Source organism: Nerophis ophidion, linkage group LG11 (genome assembly GCF_033978795.1).
Source record: "Nerophis ophidion isolate RoL-2023_Sa linkage group LG11, RoL_Noph_v1.0, whole genome shotgun sequence".
Taxonomy (NCBI): Eukaryota; Metazoa; Chordata; class Actinopteri; order Syngnathiformes; family Syngnathidae; genus Nerophis; species Nerophis ophidion.
Window position 1 is genome coordinate 30,639,864 of NC_084621.1, and position 26,495 is coordinate 30,666,358.

The 26,495-nt window shown below is 40.8% G+C and overlaps 1 protein-coding gene across 3 annotated transcripts in view; it reads left to right on the plus strand.

Moving 5' to 3' along the window:
- The window catches only part of LOC133561900 (alpha-1,3-mannosyl-glycoprotein 2-beta-N-acetylglucosaminyltransferase-like), a 44,619-nt gene extending 19,636 nt beyond the window's left edge, over nucleotides 1-24,983 (plus strand). For all 3 annotated transcript variants that reach the window (XM_061915545.1, XM_061915546.1, XM_061915544.1), the window contains 2 exons: nucleotides 23,162-23,813; nucleotides 23,878-24,983. In XM_061915545.1, the coding sequence (XP_061771529.1) occupies nucleotides 23,211-23,813; nucleotides 23,878-24,576 (1,302 nt within the window). In that variant the 5' untranslated portion in view covers nucleotides 23,162-23,210 and the 3' untranslated portion in view covers nucleotides 24,577-24,983. The remainder of the gene's footprint in view (nucleotides 1-23,161; nucleotides 23,814-23,877) is intronic.
- The last annotated feature ends 1,512 nt before the right edge of the window (nucleotides 24,984-26,495 follow it).

Consider the following 26,495-nt stretch of genomic DNA (forward strand, 5'->3'; position numbering starts at 1 on the left):
ACCACGAATGGGTACCAATAGGTGTGGACCCCTCAAGTATTTCAGGATTTCTTCATCATCATTTGAGCCAATTCTCATCAGGATCTGAAATTGTGGAGCCGAGTTATAAATGTTGCAAAATTTGTGGTGAGTCATCAGATCAAAGTTTGGCCCCATGTCACACCCTCATCCCTGAATAAAGCCGCGGGCCAAGGTTGAACAAAACCTTTTAATAGGGACCCAAACAAGTTTTACAATGAATATTGAACAAGCAAGGCTTATATAGGGCCGCATGGTGGACCAGGGGTTAGTGCATCTGCCTCACAATACGAAGGTCCTGAGTAATCCTGGGTTCAATCCCAGGCTCGGGATCTTTCTGTGTGGAGTTTGCATGTTCTCCCCGGGACTGCGTGGGTTCCCTCTGGGTATTTGGGCTTCCTCCCATGGAACAGGCAGAGCTCATATAACGTAATAGTGCAAAATCAACTTTCAAAAAACATCAGTGGTATATTAAATAAAATTTAATTAAAAAAAATTAATGCCTCTTTTCTATTTGCAGCCTTCTGAGGTAAATATCAACATGAACTTTTTCCACAGGCTAATATATTCAAAAATAAAATAAAAATGAGGTGGACAGGGTTTGGTAGTAGCGGGGGGTGTATATTGTAGCGTTCCGGAAGAGTTAGTACTGCAAGGGGTTCTGGGTATTTGTTCTGTTGTGTTACGGTGCGGGTGTTCTCCCAAAATGTGTTTTGTCATTCTTGTTCGGTGTGGGTTCACAGTGTGGCGCATATTTGTAACAATGTTAAAGTTTTTTTATACGGCCACCCTCAGTGTGACCTGTATGGCTGTTGACCAAGTATGTGTTTGTGAAAGCCGCATATATTATGTGACTTGGAGGACAAGAGGACGTGACGACATGTTGTAGAGGACGCTAAAGGCAGTGCCTTTAAGGCACGCTCCCGATATTGTTGTCCGGGTGGAAATCGGGAGAATGGTTGCCCAGGGAGATATTCGGGAAGGGTACTAAACTTCGGGAGTCTCCTGGGAAAATCGGGAGGGTTGGCAAGTATGATTATTAGCGGTGAATGTGGTGTTACCGGCGGGCCAGCTCTAATGTTAATTTGATATTGCCTCAAGGGCCAAATGAAATTAAACGGCGGGCCAAATTTGGTCCGCGGGCCAGAGTTTGACACCCATGACCTAAGGCAGGGAGTTCGTAACCTTTTTGACCCCGGGGCCCAACTTTTTCAATACAGAGGGGCCTGAGGCCCACTCAAATATTAACACTGAATTAGAAATGTTATTCTCGACCTTTTTCTTAACATCCACATATTTCAAAAATCATCAAAACATTTTTCAATAACATACAAATTTATAAACAAAAGTGGATCAATCACAGATAATCAATATGGATACAGAACCAACATTTCAACATCATTGGCATTACTCAAAATAACAGAGGAAATAACCAATTTCAGCAGCAGCAGTATTTATGGATCTAATAAAAGCAAGTGATGGAATTAACCATACTATTTTTAATCAACAAAATTAGAACGGCATGGATTCAGAGGGCTGGTCTTGAACTGGGTAAGAAGCTACTTAACCAGCAGGAAGCAATACAGGAAGCTAGGCGAACACACGTCTACAGAGCTGAATATATCCTGTGGTGTACCTCAGAGGTCTATACTGAGACAAAAAATTGTTTCATCTCTATAGAAACAACATTTGTAATGTTAAAAAAGACTTAAAGTTAGTATTATATGCAGACGACAACTGTGTTTTGTTCAGGAGAGAACACACAGAAGCTAAAACAAATGACAGAAGAAATGAACAAATTAAAAAGATGGTTTGACAAAAACAAACTATCTTTGAATCTCAGTAAAAGTAAAATAATGTTATTTGGTAAAAGTAGAAGGTAAAGTCAAACACAAATCCAAATAGACAGAGTAGACATTGAAAGAGTAAAATGAATACATTTTTGGGGTGTAATACTAGATGAGGATATTACCTGGAAATCTCATATAAAAAATATACAAAATAAAGTATCAAAAAATGTTCAATAATGAATAAAACAAAACATGTTCTAAACAAGAATCACTCCATATTGTTTACTGCTCGCTAGTGTTACTACATCTAGTTATTGTGCAGAAATATGGGGAAATAATTACCAAAGTACACTTCATTCACAAACTGTGTTACAAAAAAGGTCAGTTAAAATGATACAAAAATGTTGAGTAGAACACACGGACCCTTTATTTGTACATCAAGAATATTGAAATTCAATGATTTTGTGCATTTGCAAAGAGCTAAAATAAGTAAACTATTACCTGCCAGCCAAGAATGTACAACATTTTTCGCAACAAAAGAGGACAAATATAACCTTTAGAGAAAAATCTCATTTAAAACATTTATATGCACGTAAAACATTTAAGACCTTTAGCATATCAGTAAATAACAGAATGGATTAGGCCAGGGATGTTGAACATGCGGCTTGCGGGCCGGATCAGGCCCGCAAACAGGTACAATCCGGCCCGCAATATGAGTTTGCTAAGTATAAGATTGAGCTCCAATTTTAAAGGGAAACATCATCACCAGACCTATGTAAGCGTCAATATATATATTGATGTTGCAGAAAAAAGACCATATGTTTTTTTAACCGATTTTCCGAATTCTAAAAGAGTGAATTTGGCGATTTAAACGCCTTTCAATTGTTCGCCTGTCGCAGCAATGACCTTTCACCCGTGACGTCACATCGTGAAGCGACCCGCCATTTTCTCAAACAGACCAAGTCAAATCAGCTCTGTTATTTTCCCTTTTTTCGAATGTTTTCCTGTACCTTGGAGACATCCTGCCTCGTCGGTGTGTTGTCGCAGGGTGTAACAACACGAACATAGACAGATTCAAGTTGCACCAGTGGTCAAAAGATGCGAAAGTCCCTCGTTTGTTCTGCACACTGTACCAACGACAGCTATGCTACGACAGAGATGGCAAGAATGTGTGGATATCCTGCGACACTCAAAGCAGATGCATTTCCAACGATAAAGTCAATGAAATCACAAAGGTGAGTTTTGTTGATGTTATTGACTTATGTGGAGTGTGCTAATCAGACATATTTGGTCACGGCATGACTGCAAGCTAATCGATGCTAACATGCTATTTAGGCTAGCTGTATGTACTTATTGCATCATTATGCCTCATTTGTAGCTATATTTGCATCCAGCCTTTCCCTCCACCCACATTTAATGCCAAACACATACCAATCGTTGGTTAGAAGGCGATCGCCGAATTCGTCCGCGCTTCCTCCCGTGCCGCTGTCTGTCGTGATATGGCTCAAAAGCTTCTGTTTCTTCTATAATTTCGATTTCGGTACCTGCCTCCACACTCCAACCATCCGTTTCAATAAATGCATAATCTGTTGAGTCGCTTACGGCGCTGAAATCCGAGTCTGAATCCGAGCTAATATCGCTATACCTTTCTGTGCTATCCGCCATGTTTGTTTCTGTGTGGTCACGCTGTGACGTCACAGGATAACGGACGGGTGGATATAACGACGGTTAAATCAGGCACTTTGAAGCCGTTTTTCGGGATATTGCGTGATGTGTAAAATTTTTAGAAAAACTTCGAAAAATAAAATAAGCCACTGGGAACTGATTTTGATTGGTCTCAACCCTTTAGAAATGGTGATAATGTTCCCCTTTAAATTAAAGAAACTGCTAATATTTATTTATATTTATTAATATAAATTCTAAAGTGTCCATTGGATGTCACATCAGCAATTCTGTTAGGCAAGCAAATAGTTTATATCAGGGCGAGCAAGCAAGTCAACAATGAAAATGACAAATGAGGTAGTTGGTACATAGAAATGTTCTTATTTATGCTTAATTTTGTTTTTGTTCAAACATAGATGGGCTGTGACATAAAGTTTAATTGGTTTGTAGAAACACTGAGATTAAGTCAAATTTCATTGTGTTCTTCATGGTGTTTTTGAAACTGCACCATTTTTTTCCCTCAGAATGTTTTACCAACTTGAAGTATTTTGTCAAGAGGATTATTTGTGATATGTACATTTTCAGAACATCCTTGTTCTATTTTGAGCCAAAGTAAAACATAGAAAACAATCTGAAGTTGTCGTAGTTGTTATGCCATTATTTTACCCGTCTGGCTCACGTGGGAATAGATTTTCCTCCATGCAACCCCTGAGCTAAAATGAGTTTGACGCCCCTGGATTAGGCAAAGATATAAGAAAGCACCAATTTGATTCACTTTAATAAACTGTTTAATCTGCAATTATTTACAAAGTACAAGGAATAATTATGAATCAAACATAAAAAAAAAAACATTATTCATTTTATTATGTGAATCATAACTGACTAATTATGTAAAAAACTGTTGTATTCAGCATTAATTGTTTAATTGACTCCTGATGGGTCCTGGTTAGTGCCTTGCATGGCAGCTCCCGCCGTCAGTGTGTGAATGGGTGAATGTGGAAGTAGTGTTAAAGCACTTTGGGTTCCTTTTTAAAAAGGGGTAGCAAGGCGCTATACAAGTACAACCATTTACCATTTAAATTATGTATACATGAAGAATAGGAAGTGAACATGTGTTAGTACCGGAGTTGCTATGAGGTAGAAAAGGTATAGAGGCTCTACTTCTACCCACTCCTTTTCGGGCATGTTGTAAAGAAAAAATTAATATACGTGATGTATCATACTGAAATTGTATACATGTTTGAAATAAACTCCAACAAACCAATCAACTCTTGATTTTAATCTTATTCGATATTCCTATCCAATCAGTGGCCACGACACTAAACAGTGTGATCTGATTAGTTTGGTCAGTGGCCTTGTGGTTAGAGGGTCCGCCCTGAGATTGGTAGGTTGTGAGTTTAAACCCCAGCCGAGTCATACCAAAGACTATGTAAATGGGACCCGTTAACTGATTGGTTAAATTGATTCCCGGGCGCTGCCACTGCTGCTGCTCACTGCTCCCCTTACCTCCCAGGGTGTAAACAAAGAGATGGGTCAAAGGCAGAAGAAAAAAAAAATCACACCACCTTGTGTGTGTGTGTGTGTGTGTGTGTGTGTGTGTGTGACAATCATTGGTACTTTAACTTTAACTTAATCTGGTGGCCTGTACCAGTGGTTCTCAGATGGGGGTACGCGTACCCCTGGGGGTACTTGAAGGTATGCCAAGGGGGTACGTGAGATTTTTTTTAAATATTCTAAAAATAGCAACAATTCAAAAATATTTTATAAATATATTTATTGAATAAAACTTTATCAAAATATGAATTTACGTTCTACAGATGCGCGGATAGGCAATTATATCATCCGCAACCGCATCACTAAAGTTGTCATCCACCCGCAATCTACCCGAACCAACATTTCATCAAAGCCACACCCACCCACCACCTGCCCGTTGTTATATATCTAATATAGATGATGCAAGGCATTAGTGAGGTTAGAAAGTGTAACTCCCTCCAAATAGCATGGACACAATGGCTTTCTTGAACTGATTTATTTGAAGGCTTACTTTCCCTTCAAATTCACCGTGAAAACTGTAATAAATAAAGCACGTTACAAACGTAAAAATAATAACATGCACAGCATGCGGATAAAACATTTTACCAAATAAAATACCAACAAATGACAAACAAATACCTCGTTGGCCTGCATGCTTCTTTTAGCAGAACATTGTGATCTTCTGGCTCTTATAGCCCAAACGTTTAAAGTCCTTGTGACACTTTTTAGTCTTTCGCCCTTCTCATTACATCAAAAAAAAAGTGTACTCATACCCGGAAGTAACTTCCTTACATCCGTCAACAGACCAAACGAGACACTTCAAAATAAAAGTATGCCCACACACTGTTTTTAAATAGTGCTGCTTGTTTTTCGTATGTGGGTAACAACATTTAACTATTTATAAATGGTTGATTTCTATAGGCTAGTAAGGTAAAGTGTTGTACCTGACAAGTTTGGGCTACCTTGCTTCTGCAGCCTTCATCAGAGGTGTCACGTGATGTTAGCGTGACGTTGTCTGTGACGTGTTATATGGATTGTACCATCAAGAGTTGTCAGGTACAACACTTTACCTACTAGCCTATATAAATCAACCATTTATAAATACACGTCAGTAGGCTAAATTAACCTCTTCAACATAACATTTAACCATGTATAATGTAGCAGCTGGCTACGAGGCGTTAGCCAATGACTTTGGCTGGGGGGCGGGACTTCCGGGAGAGATAGGGACGTGACGTTGTCAACAGGAAGTGAGAGTTTGAGTTGTCCCGGGAAAAGCGTTAGAGACATGAGAGCTGTTGTGTGGTTGTATTACATCTTGTGCAATAAAGACAAGACAAACGAAGAAGTTATATGAGCCTACATTCCTGGGATTATTACAATATATATTTCCGAATTGGTTCAACCGCCACCCGCCCGAATCTATTTAAAATCTATTTTTTTGTCATGTCACCCGCCCGACCCGCGGTTTATCCGCGGACTCCGCGGTTGTGACCGCAAACCGCGCATCTCTATTACGTTCATAAACTGTGAAAAGAAATGCAACAATGCAATATTCAGTGTTGACAGCTAGATTCTTTGTGGACATGTTCCATAAATATTGATGTTAAAGATTTCTTTTTTTGTGAAAAAATGTTTAGAATGAAGTTGATGAATACAGATGGATCTCTATTACAATCCCCAAAGAGGGCTCTTTAAGTTGATGATTACTTCTATGTGTAGAAATCTTTATTTATAATTGAATCACTTGTTTATTTTTCAACAAGTTTTTAGTTATTTTATATCTTTTTTTCCAAACAGTTCAAGAACGACCACTACAAATGAGCAATATTTTGCACTGTTATACAATTTAATAAATCAGAAACTGATGACATAGTGCTGTATTTTACATCTTTATCTTTTTTTTTTTAACCAAAAATGCTTTGCTCTGATTAGGGGGTACTTGAATTAAAAAAATGTTCACAGGGGGTACATCACTGAAAAAAGGTTGAGAACCACTGGCCTATACCATTGTAATATTGATGTTTTTGGTTCATTTAACCAGTTTTATGCTTGACAATTTTCAGATCTGGGCAAAAAAGTTGTAGTATGTGCTTTAAAATGTATATATTTTAAAATCAGCGATGTGGCGAGGATTGACTGTAGTACAAATGTAAGTTTGTATAGTTGTTGCCTCAATTACACACTACAAATCACAATGATGGCACACTTTACTACACAGGTCAGATTTTAACATTAACATATCGTTAATAAGGGGTTTGTGGTTGGCATGTCACAGTTCACCAATTATTTCAAACATAACAACCTATCTGCACAAAAACATCTCCATTACAATATCATATCATCTGCAAAAAACAATAGTAGTATTCAGAGACAATTAAAAAGAAACACAGTATGTGTCCGAAAGGCATACTTGCCAAGCCTCCCGGATTTTCCGGGAGCCTCCCGAAATTCAGCGCCTCAGCCGAAAACCTCCCGGAAGAAATTTTCTCCCGAAATTCAGCTGGAGTTGGAGACCACGCCCCCTCCAGCTCAAACATGCACAGTTCAAAGCTTGAAAAGGAGGATTGCAGGCGGATCTGATGGCATTTAGTCATTTTTAAAAACGACTGCTAATTCTCCTCCTTTTCGACCGGACAACCGCGGAGAATTAAAGTAGCAACACTCCGGAGGCAGAAGTTCATTAAGAGGGGCGGACTCACCGGCTCTCAACCATGTTTCCGTCACACAGAGGAAGTCAAGTCCGCCGCCCGCGTGAAGTGAAGAAATCCTTCAGGATAAACGTTTTGTTTGTTAAAGATCTTGTGTTCACAAGACCGAACCTGGCGGGGGCCAGCACGTCCAAGGGCGCAGCTAATCCAGGTCGGGCCCGACACACAGCCCGCAGGTGGCGTGGGGAGAGGAGCGACGAGGGGGGGTTTGCGTTCACAAGACCCAACCTGGCGGCGGCCAGCACGTCCCAGGGTGCAGCTAATCCAGGTCGGGCCCGACACACAGCCCGCAGGTGGCGGGGGAGAGGAGCCACGAGGCGGTAAAGGAAGGCAGGAATCCAGCCAGGTGAAAAAGCTGACTGGGACGTCCAAAAACCAACGTCGAAGTTGATCATATCAGTGGGAAAGGGGCAAAGCACATACTAGCGCCATCTTCTAGAAATTCGGAAGTGACGTTACTCAAATAGTGAAAGGTAAGTGTTGTTGTTGTTTTCTAGTACCCAGCAAGCACAGTACAGTTAGTAGAACAACTGTGTATTTGATAGGTGCGGTCTGAAATTCAACTATTTCTTTTATTTATATATATAGCTAGAATTCACTGAAAGTTAAGTATTTCATATATATATATATATATATATATATATATTACAGCCAAAAATATTGGCTGTAAATATACGCTCCTCTTAACCACGCGCCCCACCTCCCAAAATCGTAGGTCTCAAGGTTGGCAAGTATGTCGAAAGGGAGCAAGCAGGAGCAAAAGCTAATATTATACTGCTCTATCACTCAAATAATCGGATTCTTAATCGTCAAAACAATACACAAAATCACCTAATACTTGACAATATTAAGTGTATTAACAAGATCCATACATCTGATTTTATTCACATATACTCATAGTCGTAAACCCACTCTTCATCAAATGTAGTTTGTCTACAAACCCTGTTTCCATATGAGTTGTGAAATTGTGTTAGATGTAAATATAAACGGAATACAATGATTTGCAAATCTTTTTCAACCCATATTCCGTTGAATATGCTACAAAGACAGCATATTTGATGTTCAAACTGATACACATTTTTTTTTTGCAAATAATCATTAACTTTAGAATTTGATGCCAGCAACACGTGACAAAGAAGTTGTGAAAGGTAGCAATAAATACTGATAAAGTTGAGTAATGATCATAAAACACTTATTTGAAGCATCCCACAGGTGTGCAGGCTAATTGGGAACAGGTGGGTGCCATGATTGCCAAGGATGTCGTTGTGGTTTGTGTTGTGGTTTGAGCAGCCCTTTGAGACACTAGGGATTTAGGGCTATATAAATAATCATTTGATGATTGATTGATTGATGATTGGGTATAAAAACAGCTTCCCAAAAAATGTTCAGTCTTTCACAAGAAAGGATGGGGCTAGGTACACCCCTTTGTCCACAACTACATGAGCAAATAGTCAAACAGTTTAAGAACAATGTTTCTCAAATTACAATTGCAAGAAATTTAGGGATTTCAACATCCACGGTCCATAATATCATCAAATGGTTCAGAGAATCTGGAGAAATCACTCCACGTAAGCGGCATGGCCGGAAACCAACATTGAATGACCGTGACCTTCGATCCCTCAGACGGCATTGTATCAAAAACCGACATCAATCTCTAAAGGATATCATCACATGGGCTCAGGAACACTTCAGAAAACCAAGTAAAAGAGTGCGGGTACTTTCCTGGCCCGCCTGCGTACACAAACAGCTAAAAGTCGTCTGCTTTAACGGCATAATTACACAGTATTTTGGACTCACTAAAACACTAGCAACACAATAGAAAGATAAGGGATTTCCCAGAATTATCCTAGTAAATGTCTCAAAAAACATATGAATCCGTCTCAATGCAACGCGATTGCAATCGCGTTTTTTGTTTTAACTCGATTTTATTTTATTTTTTTCTAGTCCGTCACTATCAATATCCTCAAACACAAATCTTTCATCCTCGCTCAAATTAATGTGGAAATTGTCGTTTTCTCGGTCTGAATAGCTGTTTTTGTTGGAGGCTCCCATTGAAATCAATGTGAGTATGTGAGGAGCCATCAACATGTGACGTCATCGTCTGCGACTTCCGGTAGAGGCAGGGCTTTTCTCCAGTTGCAAACTTTATCGTGGATGTTCTCTACTAAATCCTTTCAGCAAAAATATGGCAATATCGCGAAATGATCAAGTATGACACATAGAATTGACCTTTTTTAAATAAGAAAATCTCATTTCAGTAGGCCTTTAGTTGCCATGTTTTGAAAGACTTCCAAAGTTCCAGGCTTTACAGCGTAGCAATCATTGGACTCGATATGTGTTAGCCCCGCCCACTGACTTTGATGGATTGCAGTTTGGCATGAAAAAATATTCATAAAGCTTCCACACAGGTTCATGAAAAAAATAATTAAATAACTCCATCAATATACTCAAAACGTAAAATAATTAAATAATTAAATTGTGAAATAGGAAAATAATACACATATTTAGTTTAAAGGCCTACTGAAACCCATTGCTACCGACCAAGCAGTCTGATAGTTTATATATCAATGATGAAATATTAACATTGCAACACATGCCACGGTGGCAGAGGGGTTAGTGCGTCTGCCTCACATTACGAAGTTCCTGCAGTCCTGGGTTCAAATCCAGGCTCGGGATCTTTCTGTGTGGAGTTTGCATGTTCTCCCCGTGAATGCGTGGGTTCCCTCCGGGTACTCCGGCTTCCTCCCACTTCCAAAGACATGCACCTGGGGATAGGTTGATTGGCAACACTAAATTGGCCCTAGTGTGTGAATGTGAGTGTGAATGTTGTGTGTCTGTGTTGGCCCTGCGATGAGGTGGCGACTCGTCCAGGGTGTACCCTGCCTTCCGCCCGAATGTAGCTGAGATAGGCGCCAGCGCCCCCCGCGACCCCGAAAGGGAATAAGCGGTAGAAAATGGATGGATGGATGGCACATGCCATTACGGCCTTTTTAGTTTACTGAATTGCAATTTTAAATTTCCCGCGAGTTTTCTTGTTGAAAACGTCGCGGAATGATGACGCATATGCGTGACATCACGGACTGCAAGGAAATATTAGCGCTGCACGACACGTCTCTGTTCATGGTGTAATTACACAGTATTTTGGACATTTGTGTTGCTGAATCTTTTTCAATTTGTTCATTTAATAATGGAGACTCTAAAGAAGAATGCTGTTTGGTGGAAAGCGGTGGATTGCAGCTGTCTTTAGCACCGAGATACAGCCGGTGTTTCTTTGTTTGTTGTGAAGCAGCGAACATGTTTTCTCTACGTCAACCAGCATGTTTTTGGATGGGGAAATTGTGATATATATCTTACCGAAGACATCAGTGGATTATTCGTCGTCCTTGCAGCAGCTGTGAGCTTAACTCCTCGGCTTCTTTATGAGACAGTGTGTGTTCACCGCAGCCATCCGACCTTGAGGTATGTCTTCATAATCTTTACTTTACAATCTTTAAAATCTCACTAAAACACTATTGAAACAATAAGCAGATAAGTGATCTTCCAGAATTATCTTAGTAAATGTGTCTTGTTACATCTGAAACGCTCACACTACCGTCGCCCGGAGCCGTCGCTTTTTTTTTTTTTTTCCTTTCTATACGTATACTTCACTATCAATATCATAATTCACGAATCTTTCATCCTTGCTCAAATTAATGGTGAAATTGTCGCTTTCTCGGTCCGAATTGCTCTTACTGCTGGTGGCTCCCATTAAAACAATGGGAATATGTGTGGAGCCCTGCAACTCGTGACGTCACGCGCACATACTTCCGGTAAGGGCAGGGCTTTTCTATTAGCGACCAAAAGTTCCGAACTTTATCGTAAATGTTCTCTAATAAATCCTTTCAGCAAAAATATGGCAATATCGCGAAATGATCAAGTATGACACATAGAATGGACCTGCTATTCCCATTTGAATAAGAAAATCTCATTTCAGTTGGCCTTTAAAAGTTAAGTAGATTAAATGTATTCAACATTAAATTAATGACACATTAAACAACCTGTTTTTATTGTTTATGGTTTGTAGTTTATTTCGAACATCCATCTATCCATCCATTTTCTACCGCTTATTCTTTTTGGGGTCGCGGGGGGCGCTGGTGCCTATCTTAGCTAAAATCAAGCGAAAGGCGGGGTACACCCAGGACAAGTCGCCACCTCATCGCAGTCGAATATCCACTTACAATTGCATATTTCCAATTTTTCATTACTTTACATGTCTTAAAAGGAGTATGAAAAAGCAAATCTTATTTATTCCAACCTCTTTCCAATTTTATTCAATTAATGTATCTCACATTTAAAAATATATCTATTAGGGGTGTAAAAAATAATTTGGTACAAACCAGTGTGGGGCCGTGCTTTTCCCACCTATGCCTTGAGTGATGTCGGACTTCAATGATTACTTCTCAAAATACCATCATTGATGTCACCACATAACCATTGCTGGAGAAATACTATACAAGAACACATTTATGCACTACAGGACATCGAATCACCACCAACAGTGTACAAAACGGGTTATTTTCCGGCGCATTTAAAAATCAATAAACCCACATTAGCAACTAAAACATTACTTATGTGGTAATGTTAAAATTAAAATTGCAAAAAACATATTAAACGGGAAAAAATAAAGAAATACAATATCTGAACTCACAATCTGTAGAAGTGAAGTGAATTACATTTATATAGCGCTTTTCTCTAGTGACTCAAAGCGCTTTTCATAGTGAAACCCAATATCTAAGTTACATTTTTTAAACCAGTGTGGGTGGCACTGGGAGAAAGTGGGTAAAGTGTCTTGCCCAAGGACACAATGGCAGTGACTAGGATGGCAGAAGCGGGAATCGAACCTGCAACCCTCAAGTTGCTGGCACGGCCACTCTACCAACCGAGCTATGCCGAACCCATTCTAGCTTCCGGGTTGGCCGACATCGTCTCACAAGCATACTTGCCAACCCTCCCGATTTTCCCGGTAGACTCCCGAATTTCAGTGCCCCTCCCAAAAATCTCCCAGGGCAACCATTCTCCCGAATTTCTACCGATTTACACCCGGACAACAATATTGGGGGCGTGCCTTAAAGGCACTGTCTTTAGCGTCCTCCACAACCTGTCGTCACGTACGCTTTTCCACCATACAAACAGCGTGCCGACCCAGTCACATAATATATGCGGCTTTTACACACATATAAGTGAATGCAACGCATATTTGATCAACAGCCATACAGGTCACACTGAGGGTGGCCGTATAAACATATTTAACACTGTTACAAATATCTGCCACACTGTGAACCCACACCAAACACGAATGACAAACACATTTCGGGAGAACATCCGCCCCGTAACACAACATAAACACAACAGAATAAATACCCAGAATCCCTTGCAGCACTAACTCTTTCGGGACACTACAATATACACCCCCTCTACCACCAAACCGCACCCCCCATCTCTCGAATTCGCAGGTCTCAAGGTTGGCATGTATGCTCACAAGATGTAGTTTATCTTTAAATATCCTTCTTGAAAATGGCCATGCAAATATATGTGTTTTCTTGTCTAATCATAAATGCAGACGAGGCGTGTTTGCTGAGTTCTTAAAGTTTACTCCACAAGGTGCTCCTCAAAAACATCCCACTGCCGGCTAAACGCGGCTATCGCGCATGCTCTTCACTACTTTGGCATGTTGGGTAATGGAGTTTTTATGTTACCTAGCACATAATATCACAATATATATATTATGTTTCCTTCATGTGTCAAGGTCCCGTTGTTTTGGACTTGTTTGCTCTGAAACATCCTTGAATCCCTTAGTCATAATAAACAAGCAAAACCTTTTGTAGAATGGTTAGCATGACCACAAGTTCAACTTTCACCTACATATGCTCTTCCAGTGATTCAGAGGCTTTTAGACAGACTTTCTTTTTGGACTAAAACAGACACAAAATATGGTATAAATGGTCAGAAATTCCACTACCCTGGACCATGCCGATTTCTGACCTAGGCCACTTACTTAAAATTTCTACCACTGATAGAGGCGAAAACCCCAATGTTGTTATGCGGGGCGAAAATTCCTCTATGACCCTCACTGAGCGATCGCTGTTATTAGCCTGCAGTAAAACCATCTAACAGAACACAATCAGTGGCCTCCCCTTTGATTTAGTCAAATGGAATAACAGAATACTTTGATCATGAATATCATTGAAGAAATATATATATATATATATATATATATATATATATATATATATATGCTAATTCAGATGTATTTCACATTAATGATCAATCCAACAAAATGTGTTTAAAAATTAATATAGACTTATGACTGTATGGTTGTTGCAGAATTCTTTTTCCGGCATTTGCAATGAATGTAGTTACCAATATGATTGATTACCAATTGATTTTGAACAAAACTGAATTTCGTATTAGTCCATGTTCGATTAGTGCCGGTGTAGATTCCTCGGTGGTACCGCAGGCTGGTGGCCTGCCGACACCTTGTTGGGCTTTTGACTGCTCCGGTGGAAAAGGAGATCCACTCAAACGGTCTGGCTTTGTCTCTCTTTGGGGTGTGTGGCTCTGTCCATTGGGCAGACTGTGCAGGGGCATGTGCGCTCTGGCCACGATGGAGAAGGCTGAGGGGGAGTTGGAGCTGTTGGTGCTCAAATCCAGGTCCTCGGCTTGCTTCAAGGCCTCCTCGCCGTTTGGTACTCCCGACAACTCCTTCCATAGCTGCTGGAGGTCCGACGGACACATCGTGGCTGGCAACCTTTGTTGTTCTCGTCATCGCTGGCAAGGTGTTTTCTCTCCTGAGGTTCCTCCCAGTCAGGTCCCGGGAACAGGTCTGGGATCCGACTTTGACCCTGACCCTCTCGGTGGGTGGAAGGGGAATCTGGAGTGGCGGCCTGTCGTCCTCGAATATGCACAGAGGAACTGACACACAAATTCTGCATCTTTTTTATTTTATAATTATATTATAATCACGCTGATTCCTCCTTCCGTTGACACATATGTCCTGGGAAGGGCCGATCTGTATGCAGCTCACATGGTGAAAATTTCAAAAGTGCAAAAACAGTTGTATTCAGGGAAATTCAAATGATCATTAAAACTAATGGCAACATGTCAATCAAATTCAATTTGGTCTGTGCACAGATTTTAGCCAATTTGTTTTGATGTTCTGGTTCATCCTTTTCAACATTATCTTGGGACTGAGGATGAACCTATTTTCTAGTCCGAGAGCCTTTTCGACCAATGCTAAGTGAGTATTTATTTTTAAATTGTTGCCATTGTTTAACCTAATCTTTTTGGGGAAACCATGTCAGGGTACAAAACATTTTTACTGAGTTGCCATCCTCCTTTGAGGTTGGGGTTGCTTCCGCCAACCAGTTAATTATATAAAAATCTTGACGCGCTCAAACTTGACACAGTCGAAACTCACCTCCTCCCCCCTCTGTCCCTGAAAAAGGGACAGTGTTAGTTGTAGTAGCAATAGTAGTAGTAGTAGTAGTGGTGGTGGTAGTAGTAGTAGCAATTTCAGAAACATCCAATTAAAAGAAAACGCAGCTTATAGTCAAGTGCAGCAAAAGCAGAGGTCAATGTTTGCATAATACTATTAAAAGGTCAGTAAATGAATGTATATATTTGTAAACGCTCTGACCTGGGAAAGGGGTAGGATTGAATAAGCTTTGCTTCTTCCTACTCCTTTTCGGACATAATGTAATGTGAAATGATATGAAATTATCTGATGTATTATGTTGTATGTTCATGACCAAACCTGTGACTCAGACTCCATGATTCACACATGTGTGACTATATACGTCGCCAATATTTTGATTAAACCCGTTTACACAGATAAAGGTTAAAAATATTTTTGGATGTAAATTAAAATTTTCTTTTATTGTGATTATTCTTAAAATAATTAAAATGTCAATATATTTAAATAATCAATTTATCTTCACTATATTTAAATTAATATGTTATTAATTTATTTGTTATGTACTATTAATTCACATCTACAAAGTGTTCTAATCTATGATGAGTGTGCGTGTGTATCTTAACTGGATCAGCAGAGCCTCAAGGCTGTGCAAACTTAATACTAAACACATAAAATAAATGAATGATGAATCAACCTATGCTTCAATGTCCCACAATCCAAATGTTTTTATTGATATTTAAATGTTTATTTATTCATATATATTTTATTTGACTGGAATTAGCAAGCACATACTACCCGTACACTCCTCAGACTGAAAACAGCTGTCCAAACACACCTACTATTGTCAAGCTAAATGCTAACCTAGCCTTACTAGAACTCAGCAAGCTAATTTTTGCTAACCTAGCTCAATGCTAAACCAATCCTATGCTAATCTAAACTATGCTATGCTATGTATGCTAACAGTGACACACCTCTCCGGCCCACATCCAACGTGCAGCACGTCACACAGCCCTGCACATGCCTCTGTTTCCAAGACACATCTCTTATCTCAAAATGTCTCCTAACAGAGGCTCCTTTGTTATTTTTGTTCACACCGTGTACTATTTCAAACTTTCAACAAAAATATATTCGGAAAGGACTGGAGGGTAATCGTTAAACAGCTATGTCTTATCTCTCACAACACCTCTTTTCATTACTGCATCACACGCGCGAACACAATTTTTTTAACAAAGACAGAGAGCCTTTTTCTGTAGTCAAAATCTCAGCCCCTTCTTACAAAACTACAATATTGTACAATCCCAATCACACCCACACAGTTAACCGGGCGGGATCACCAACACAATTAAAAACAACCTCAACAGTCAACTATTTTTCTCACCAAGTAGCACAGCTGTGCTATGTCAGACCTTAATAATAATAAACAACATTTATCATTCACTTTTAGCTCGACGAAATGGCTAGGAAGGGAGAAGTCCGGGCATCTATGCTTAGGCTGCTGCCCCCGCAACCCGACCTCCGATAAACGGAAATTGATAAATGCTTTCTGAACATAAACTTTGTCTATCTTCTCATAAACACACACATTTTGGACAATTTCCCAACTTTTACAGATTAGCAGGGATGTGAGAAAAAGCGTGAAACTCGCAGCACAATAAGTGAGGGGGGTGCGGCAGTGTGGGAGTAATAATTATCTTTCAAGAGAGGGAAATAAAACAGATCAGACCTGTAGGTGCATGCATGATTGTTATTAAAATACGCATATTTATAAATGTGCATGGGAGTTTGCCCAACCAGTCTACATGTGCTTTGTGGACTTGGAGAAGGCATTCGACCGTGTCCCTCGGGAAGTCCTGTGGGGAGTGCTCAGAGAGTATGGGGTATCGGACTGTCTTATTGTAGCGGTCCGCTCCCTGTACGATCAGTGCCAGAGCTTGGTCCGCATTGCCGGCAGTAAGTCGAACACATTTCCAGTGAGGGTTGGACTCCGCCAAGGCTGTCCTTTGTCACCGATTCTGTTCATAACTTTTATGGACAGAATTTCTAGGCACAGTCAAGGCGTTGAGGGGTTCCGGTTTGGTGACCGCAGGATTAGGTCTCTGCTTTTTGCAGATGATGTGATCCTGATGGCTTCATCTGACCGGGATCTTCAGCTCTCACTGGATCGGTTTGCAGCCGAGTGTGAAGCGACCGGAATGAGAATCAGCACCTCCAAGTCCGAGTCCATGGTTCTCGCCCGGAAAAGGGTGGAGTGCCATCTCCGGGTTGGGGAGGAGACCCTGCCCCAAGTGGAGGAGTTCAAGTACCTAGGAGTCTTGTTCACGAGTGAGGGAAGAGTGGATCGTGAGATCAACAGGCGGATCGGTGCGGCGTCTTCAGTAATGCGGACGTTGTACCGATCCGTTGTGGTGAAGAAAGAGCTGAGCCGGAAGGCAAAGCTCTCAATTTACCGGTCGATCTACGTTCCCATCCTCACCTATGGTCATGACCGAAAGGATAAGATCACGGGTACAAGTGGCCGAAATGAGTTTCCTCCGCCGTGTGGCGGGGCTCTCCCTTAGAGATAGGGTGAGAAGCTCTGCCATCCGGGAGGAACTCAAAGTAAAGACACATCGAGAGGAGCCAGATGAGGTGGTTCGGGCATCTGGTCAGGATGCCACCCGAACGCCTCCCTAGGGAGGTGTTTAGGGCACGTCCAACCGGTAGGAGGCCACGGGGAAGACCCAGGACACGTTGGGAAGACTATGTCTCCCGGCTGGCCTGGGAACGCCTCGGGATCCCCCTGGAAGAGCTAGACGAAGTGGCTGGGGAAAGGGAAGTCTGGGTCTCCCTGCTTAGGCTGTTGCCCCCGCGACCCGACCTCGTATAAGCGGAAGAAGATGGATGGATGGATGGATATTTATAAATGTACCAACAAAAACTGAATCACTCTACATCCAACACACTTCTCAACATTCACCAATATACACACACATTAACAAAATGCAACCCACCCCATGTCCGAACAAATATAAACAATTATGCACGTGTGCTTTTAGTGGAACGGCCGTCTCAAAACACCAACACAGGTCCCTTCTTACTCATAAAACGGCGATTAACCCGTCCAGCGGAGCAGACCCTGTGACAACAATCTGACTAATCACGGAAAACACAGCTCAAATTTAAGACACAGTAGAGTCACTGGGAATCACCCAATAAATCTACAGGCATCATGTTTGGTCAGTTCCATACAGCTTCACCAGGTTTCACCAAAGTTCTACCGTATGGAGCCCGATCTCCATCTGTCTAATTGCAGCCCACTAATCAGAACTCGTGACAAATATCAGCTCAGTCAATCCCCTTTACCGGACTCACTGAAAAGGTCACTAAAAATGAAACTTTTCTACCGCTGCAGCTCCACAAAGACAGATGTGTCGCACATTCACAAACGTAACAATTTTTTTATAGTCCAATGTACTGCCAGCTAGTTAAAAATGCCTTTACTTTAGCTGCACCCAAACTGTGCTAAACTGGCGTACTTGCAGAAGAAGACCCCCACTGAGCCTAGTCTATAAAATCCGCTACACCTCCCTGGTACCAAAGTACATGTCAAACTACTTCCTTAACGTCAATGACCGCCATAACCACAACACCAGGAGGAGCTCCACAAACCACGTTAAACCCAGATTCCGATCTAACAAAGGTCTTAACTCATTCTCTTTCTATGCCACATCAATGTGGAATGCACTCCCAACAGGTATAAAAGTAAGTGCATCTCTATATTCCTTCAAAACCACTCTAAAACAACACCTCCAGGCAACTTCAACACTTTACTAATACCCTCCTCCAATCACATCCCATCTCCCCGGATTATAAACAACCTAATGTAATTAATCAAATGTACTTCTAATGTATGTACTGTACTTGTTATGCTATCTGAACTCACTATGTTCTCTGCTGGCTGTACATATCCTACTAAATAAGACCTACACTGTTTCAATGTCCACATTTTTCTGTTAATGCAATTGTTGATGACTGAAGTACTGATATCAACCAAAGCTCCTCATCCCACCCCCTGGATTGTAAATAATGTAAATAATTACATGTACATACTATGATGATTAACCTGTGTGATGACTGTATTATGCTGATAGTATATATTTGTACAATGAATTTATTAATGTGGAACCAGACTAAAAAAAAGTTGAAAATCTTATTCGGGTGTTACCATTTAGTGGTCAATTATACGGAATATGTACTGAACTGTGCAATCTACTAATAAAAGTATCAATCAATCGATCAATCCGTCCCTTTGCCGTTTGCCAGAGGGGGGAGAGGTTAAAAAATGTATTTGTCTCAAATCGTTTGTGGAACATACTCCTGAACCACCACAATTCTATTAACAATTCCCTTTATTGTTAAAACCAGAAATTACAAGTTTTCAGACAAACACACAGACAATATAATCACATATAAAACAACCCAATGCAACCATAATATACCCCATTCCAGGTTGTTTTTGGACAACCTGCTAGACCGAGGTTTTTTTTTTAATCAAAAACAGGTTCAGTAATTAGTCTTACCAATCCCGGTCATCTCCAGACAGACAGCTTTTACACTTTAAGCAAAATTGCTTACCTGTAGATGCGCGCGTGCAAACCTCTGTCTGCCTGAGAGAGGGACCGCTAGCGGATGTTGACCTGCAGCGTTCTAGACCATCCTGCCGACAACGCCAATCTTATGTGGTGGATGGCCCAAAGTTTAAACAGCAAACAAGGTGGTTTTAGTACAAAAGTTTTATTTACCCATAATCAAAAGTACAGAGTTGGATTGAATTGACCATGCAGACAGACAACGTCCTTCCGGAGAGACGTGGATGATCGAAATCATGCGAATCATAACATAATATTGGTCTACTGGACTTTTATATGTTTCCCTCATGTGTCAAGGTCCCTTTGTTTTGGACTTGTTAGCTCTGAAACATTCTTGATTCCCTTCGTCATAATATACAAGCAAAACATTTTGTAGAATGGTTAGCCCGACCGCAAGTTCAACTTTCACCTACATATGCTCTTCCAGTGATTCAGAGGCTTTTAGACAGACTTTCTTTTTGGACTAAAACAGACACAAAATATGGTATAAATGGTCAGAAATTCCACTACACCATCTAGAAGGCCTTACTAACAACAACCCATGATCTGATTGGCTATCACAACCGTCTATCAACTGTATGTCCCTGTTCACTTACAGTGTACAGACGCCAGCATTGTTGATTCTGAAGGCTTCGGGCAGATTTGGAACAGCATGGCAACATGAAACTAGCTGAATTCTGATTGGATAAAAACTCTATAACCTAAAAACAACCACGCTAGAAGCAACATAATAGGACATGAAGAGAATATGAATACTTTTAGATATTTATGGAAATTAAATTAAAAAAATACTTTTATCTTTAATTCTGATCATGATTTCTGTTTGATAGGCCACCAGAGAAGGGCTTGCTGGCCCTGACGGCACACCACTGGTACAAACCGATAACCGATTATGAACTTTACAGATAGGAATACATTGTTTGTTGAGTGATCTATATTTAGTATGTATCAGTCGATATCCATTTGGAAATTCATGAATTGGTTGATTGTACATCTAATACAGCATATGGCCGCTCGAATCTTGTGATATTTGTGTGATCACGTAATACGAGAGTACCGTTCTCGTTTGCGACTGACGACAAAGTAACACGTCAGACAGCACCGAAAGAAATTACACGTGAACATTCAATCTAAAGTGTCTGAAATTGTTTTTATTTTTCTAAAAGAATGGTCAGTTGGATTAAAGTATGGTGATTTGTAATGTTTGGAAAGTAGCTGCAGCACCCAGCTGTTGTGACGGCATCGAGACATTGAAGTCGGTGACGAGGCAGCTAAATATGCTAATGCTAGCAGACCTTCCAACTGATTTCAAAGACTTCCAGCCCCAACTTCGACTCGACTCTGCGAGCTAATCACATCAACTACTTCACTGTTTATTAGAAGTGTATACCCAGTATCGGTTTATTTTAGTGTGCTGCTTTCTCATTGGGTCAGTTATTCTGGGCCGTGAAGATTCTGGACTAATGACACAGCTTCCGGTATTTTTTGATCCTCGTAATTATGAAACTCTGTCACAAACGGTTCAGCTGCCGCTGCATACACATAACTAATCAGCTTGGAATAATTTATGTGTGTAATAAACAAATAACAAATCAGCTTGGAATGATTTGTTATGTGTATGCAGCGGCAGATGAACCCAATGTGACAGTTTCATAATTACAAGGATCAAATGGAACAAAAAATACCGGAAGCCATGTCAATAGTCCAGAATCTTCAAGGCCCAGAATAACTGAACCAAGCTTGGAATAATTACAAACAAGAAGCAACATCACACACAAGTTTGTAACGCAACAATTCATCCTCAAAAGTTTCAAGTGAACGCCACTTAAAGGGGGACTTCACTTTTTTTGGAATGTTGCCTATCGTTCTCAATCATTATGAAAGTCATGACAAGGGAATGTATTTTTTTAATGTATTCGAAATAGTAAATAACGTATTATAGTGTCAAAGCGCTTTGATTACTTTGAAGGTAGAAAAGCGATATACAAGTATAATCCATTTTTTTGAGCTTCTACACCAGGGGTGTCAAACTCATTTTAGCTCAGGGGCCGCATGGAGGAAAGTCTGTGCACACGCGGGCCGTACTATTAAAATCTTGGCTATAAAAATAAAGACAACCCCCCATATATTTGTATTTGCATGCTTTGCTCCGGGTACTTCAGTTTCTTCCCACATCCCAAAAACATGCATGTTAGGCTTCTCACCTCGAGTCAGCTGGGATATGCTCGAGCTCATCACTGACAAGCAGTACAAAAAAATGGACGGATATGAAAGACCAGTGATTCTCAAACGACGGATAACATCTAGTACAGTGGTTCTCAAATGGGGGTACTTGTACACCTGGGGGTACTTGAAGGTATGCCAAGGGGTACGTGAGATTTTTTTTAAATATTCAAAAAATAGCAACAGTTCAAAAATCCTTTATAAATTTATTTATTGAATAATACTTCAACAAAATATGAATGTAAGTTCATAAAATGTGTAAAGAAATGCAACAATGCAATATTCATTTTTGTGAACATGTTCCATAGATATCGATGTTAAAGATTTATTTTTTTGCGAAGAAATGTTTAGAATTAAGTTAATGAATCCAGATGGATCTCTATTACAATCCCCAAAGAGGGCACTTTAACTTGATGATTACTTCTATGTGTAGAAATCTTTATTTATAATTGAATCAATTGTTTATTTTTCAACAAGCTTTGTTATTTTTATATCTTTTTTTTCCAAATAGTTCAAGAAAGACCACTACAAATGAGCAATATTTTGCACTGTTATACAATTTAATAGATCAGAAACTGATGACATAATGCTGTATTTTACTTTTTTATCTCTTTTTTTTCAAGGGGGTACTTGAATTAAAAAAATGTTCACTGAAAAATGGTTGAGAACCACTGATCTAGTAGTACGCCAAATAATCACTTGACTAAAGAACAGTGTTTTATTTTTCTATATTCAAACACAGTGGTACTGCTTAAACTGTGTGTAATGTTACAGTGGCCAAAAATGTTAAATATAATTGTTAAATAAAACCACAGCCTTGCTTTTAATTAATATGTAGGCCTACTATGCTACTGTGTTTTAAAGTTGGTCATTATGGCGGTAGTTGGAGAGCCATGTGTTTTTTAGGTAGTACTTGGTGTAAGAAGTTTGAGGATCACTGTTCTATACACAATAACAGTGGGAGATGGAGGTGTAGCCGGTTTAAGTCAACCTCATATTTTTGCCTCTTTTGTTGCAGATTATGTTTTGATTTTCCAAAGATATGTTAAAACCGTGCCCGCCCTCCCGGCCCAAGTGTGGCACCAACTCTCAGACCGTGTTTTCCTCATTTAATAATTATCTGTAACAAGAACACTTTATTTGCAGACCCTGTCCTCCCACGCCTTCCCCCTGACCGTGTGTGCCTTACCAGGCCATGCTCCGCCAGCGAGGCTCCCTCATTCTGTGTGGCACTTTCCTGTTCCTCAGCTGGAACGCCATCCTGGTGCTCCTGCTGTGGGGCGGGTCGCCCGGCCAAGAGCAGAGAGAAGAGACGGTGATGCCCGGCGACGACGTGGTGGCCGACGTGATGCGCATGGCGGACATGTTCGAGGCTGAGTTGGAGATCCAAAACAAAATCCTGACAGATATCAAAAGCCACCAGGTGCTCTTGGGACTCGATGACAAGAAGCTGAAACTCCTCCTGCCTCTCCAGCCTGTCATCCCCGTCCTGGTCATTGCCTGTGACCGGGTCTCTGTGAAACGCTGCCTGGACAAACTGCTGCAGACCCGCCCCTCTAACAGGCACCATCCAATCATAGTGAGCCAAGATTGTGGGCACGTTGAGACCGCCGATGTGATCCGCTCCTACGGAAGTCTGGTCACTCATTTGAAACAGCCGGACTTGTCAGACATAGCTGTGCCACCAGAGCACAAAAGGTTCAAGGGGTACTACAAGATCTCCAGACATTACCGCTGGGCTCTGAGTCAAGTGTTCAGGAACTACTCGACTGTCATCATTGTGGAAGACGACCTGGAGGTATTGCCTGTGTCTCTGTAAATTTTTTTACAGACTGACTGCCTCCTCTCCTGTCCTTCTGCAGGTGGCGCCAGACTTCTTTGAGTACTTCAGAGCGTTGCTGCCGCTCCTGAAGTCCGACCCCAGCCTGTGGTGCGTGTCAGCCTGGAACGACAACGGCAGGGACGGCTTTGTGGACCCAGCTGCGGCCAACCTGCTCCACCGGACAGACTTCTTTCCCGGCCTGGGCTGGATGCTGCTGAGGGAGGTGTGGGAGGAGCTGGAGCCGAAGTGGCCCGCCTCCTTCTGGGACGACTGGATGCGCCAGCCCGCGCAGCGCCGCGACCACGCCTGCATCCGCCCGGAGATCTCCCGGACGTTGACCTTTGGCCGGCAAGGCGTGAGTTTGGGTCAGTTTTTTGACAACTACCTGCGATACATTAAACTGAACTCTAAATACGTGCCTTTCACAAAGTTGGACCTGAGTTACTTGAAGGATGAGACATACAGGAAGAACTTTGAGAAGGAGGTTTACAGCGCTCCACTGGTCACCTTTGAAAATGTCAAGCAGGGACAGCTGGAGGGACCCGGGCCCTTTCGCCTGCAGTACTCCAGCAAGGACAGCTTTAAAGTGTTTGCAAAGAACCTGGGAATAATGGACGACCTGAAGTCTGGGGTCCCACGGACAGGCTACAGAGGGGTTGTCAGTTTCTTCTCAAGAGGCCGCAGGATTTATATTGCCCCTCCTCCAGGTTGGACCCAGTATGATCCCACTTGGAACTGAATGTGCCTTTTTTTCCCCCCCTGTCTACGCCATTTTTATTCTAATACTGTGGGTTTGTAGAAGGAGTTCATGGCAAAACCACTCAGGTTTTTAATTCCAATCATTTCCTAAGTGAAGCCTTGCTGCTGTAATTCACTAGAGTCCTATTTTTATATAATGATTATTGTGCGCAATTTTCAAAAGGTGCCACTTTAAATTATTTGCAAACCTGTTGTGGCTTTTTTGGGGGGGGTACGAATATGAAGTTTGTTTGTGGCGGTGGTGGTGCTCTCGTTCTTTCTGCTGATGGTTCATTTATTCGGGGATATGTCAACTAATTTTGCCAATTGTTGCAGTGTGCCATATTCTGTTACAGTAAACACCAGATGATGTCTGTCTTTTTATTTTGGAATAAACAATGTCTCAAAGTTTGTCTATCCGTATGATTTTGTTTCCCAGTTGACAGAAGGGCAACTTTTATATAAAAAAATGCCAAACCTAAAAATACCGGCAACAAAAAGACAAACAGTACATTTTCTAATAAAATAACTCATAAAATCAAAAAAAAGAAAAAAAGTAGGTATATCCTGCAAAACAAATATTTTGCCCTTGTGTTTTTACAGAAGCTGCAGTGGTCCAAACTGGAGACAAGATTTATGGAGGGGGGTCGTTCCTTTCAAAGAGTCCTTCAAAAGATTGGCTCGTTATTATAGTTTGGTTAGAAACTACGACCCTTTGGATTATCCATCCATTTTTCTACCGCTTGTCCCGTTTTGGGTTCGCAGGGAAACCAACACAGTTACGGGGACAACCTGCAAACTCCCTCTATGGATTAATGAACACGGAAAATGTATCTAAATAAATAAAATAAAAAAATATACAATTAAATAATAAATTTGAAAAATATATATTTGTATATGTAAGTAAATAAATGTGTATATATATATACATATACATATATAAATAGTTTATACTTGTATAGCGCTTTTCTACCTTCAAGGTACTCAAAGTGCTTTGACACTATTTCCACATTCGCACACTGATGGCGGGGGCTGCCATGCAAGGCCCTAACCATGACCCATCAGTAGCAAGGGTGAAGTGTCTTGCTCAAGGACACAACAGACGTGACAAGGTTGGTAGAAGGTGGGATTTGAACCAGGAACCCTCCGGTTGCTGGCACCACGGACACTCTCCCAACCACTCCACGCCGTCCCTACATATATATATATATATATATATATATATATATATATATATATATATATATATATATATATATATGTGTATATGTACCGTATTTTTCGGACTATGAGTCGCGGTTATTTTTTTGGTTTGGCCGGGTCTCACCCCCCGCTGGACTGTGGAGAAGACTGCGACTTATAGTCCGAAAAATACGGTAAATATATATATGTATATATATATATAGAGAGAGAGAGAGAGACAGAGAGAAGAGAGATAGGTAGATAGTACTTTATTGATTCCTTCAGGAGAGTTCCTTCAGGAAAATTAAAATTCCAGCAGCAGTGCACAGAGTTGAGATCAATTTAAAAAAAGTAAATAAGGTGAGTTTAAATGGAAACAAAATAGAGAAATATTACAATAACAATAAAAAATAAAAAGCAACAATGGGAATAAAAATATAACAGTAAAATAAGAATATAACAAGAGAAAGTAGGCAGTAGTGACCATGTTATTAAAACGTATTGCACTGTTGTTTTACATCACCTGTCATCTTGTACCCCCAGCCCCAGAGAGGAGTTGTACAGTCTAATGGCGTGTGGGACAAAGGAGTTTTTTAGTCTTTTAGTCCTGCACTTGGGATGAAGCAGTCTGGAACTGAACAGGCTCCTCTGGCTACTGAGAACGCTATGCAGAGGGTGACTGGCATCATCCAGGATGCTCACTAGTTTGTCCACAGTCCTCTTCTCTGCCACCGTCAC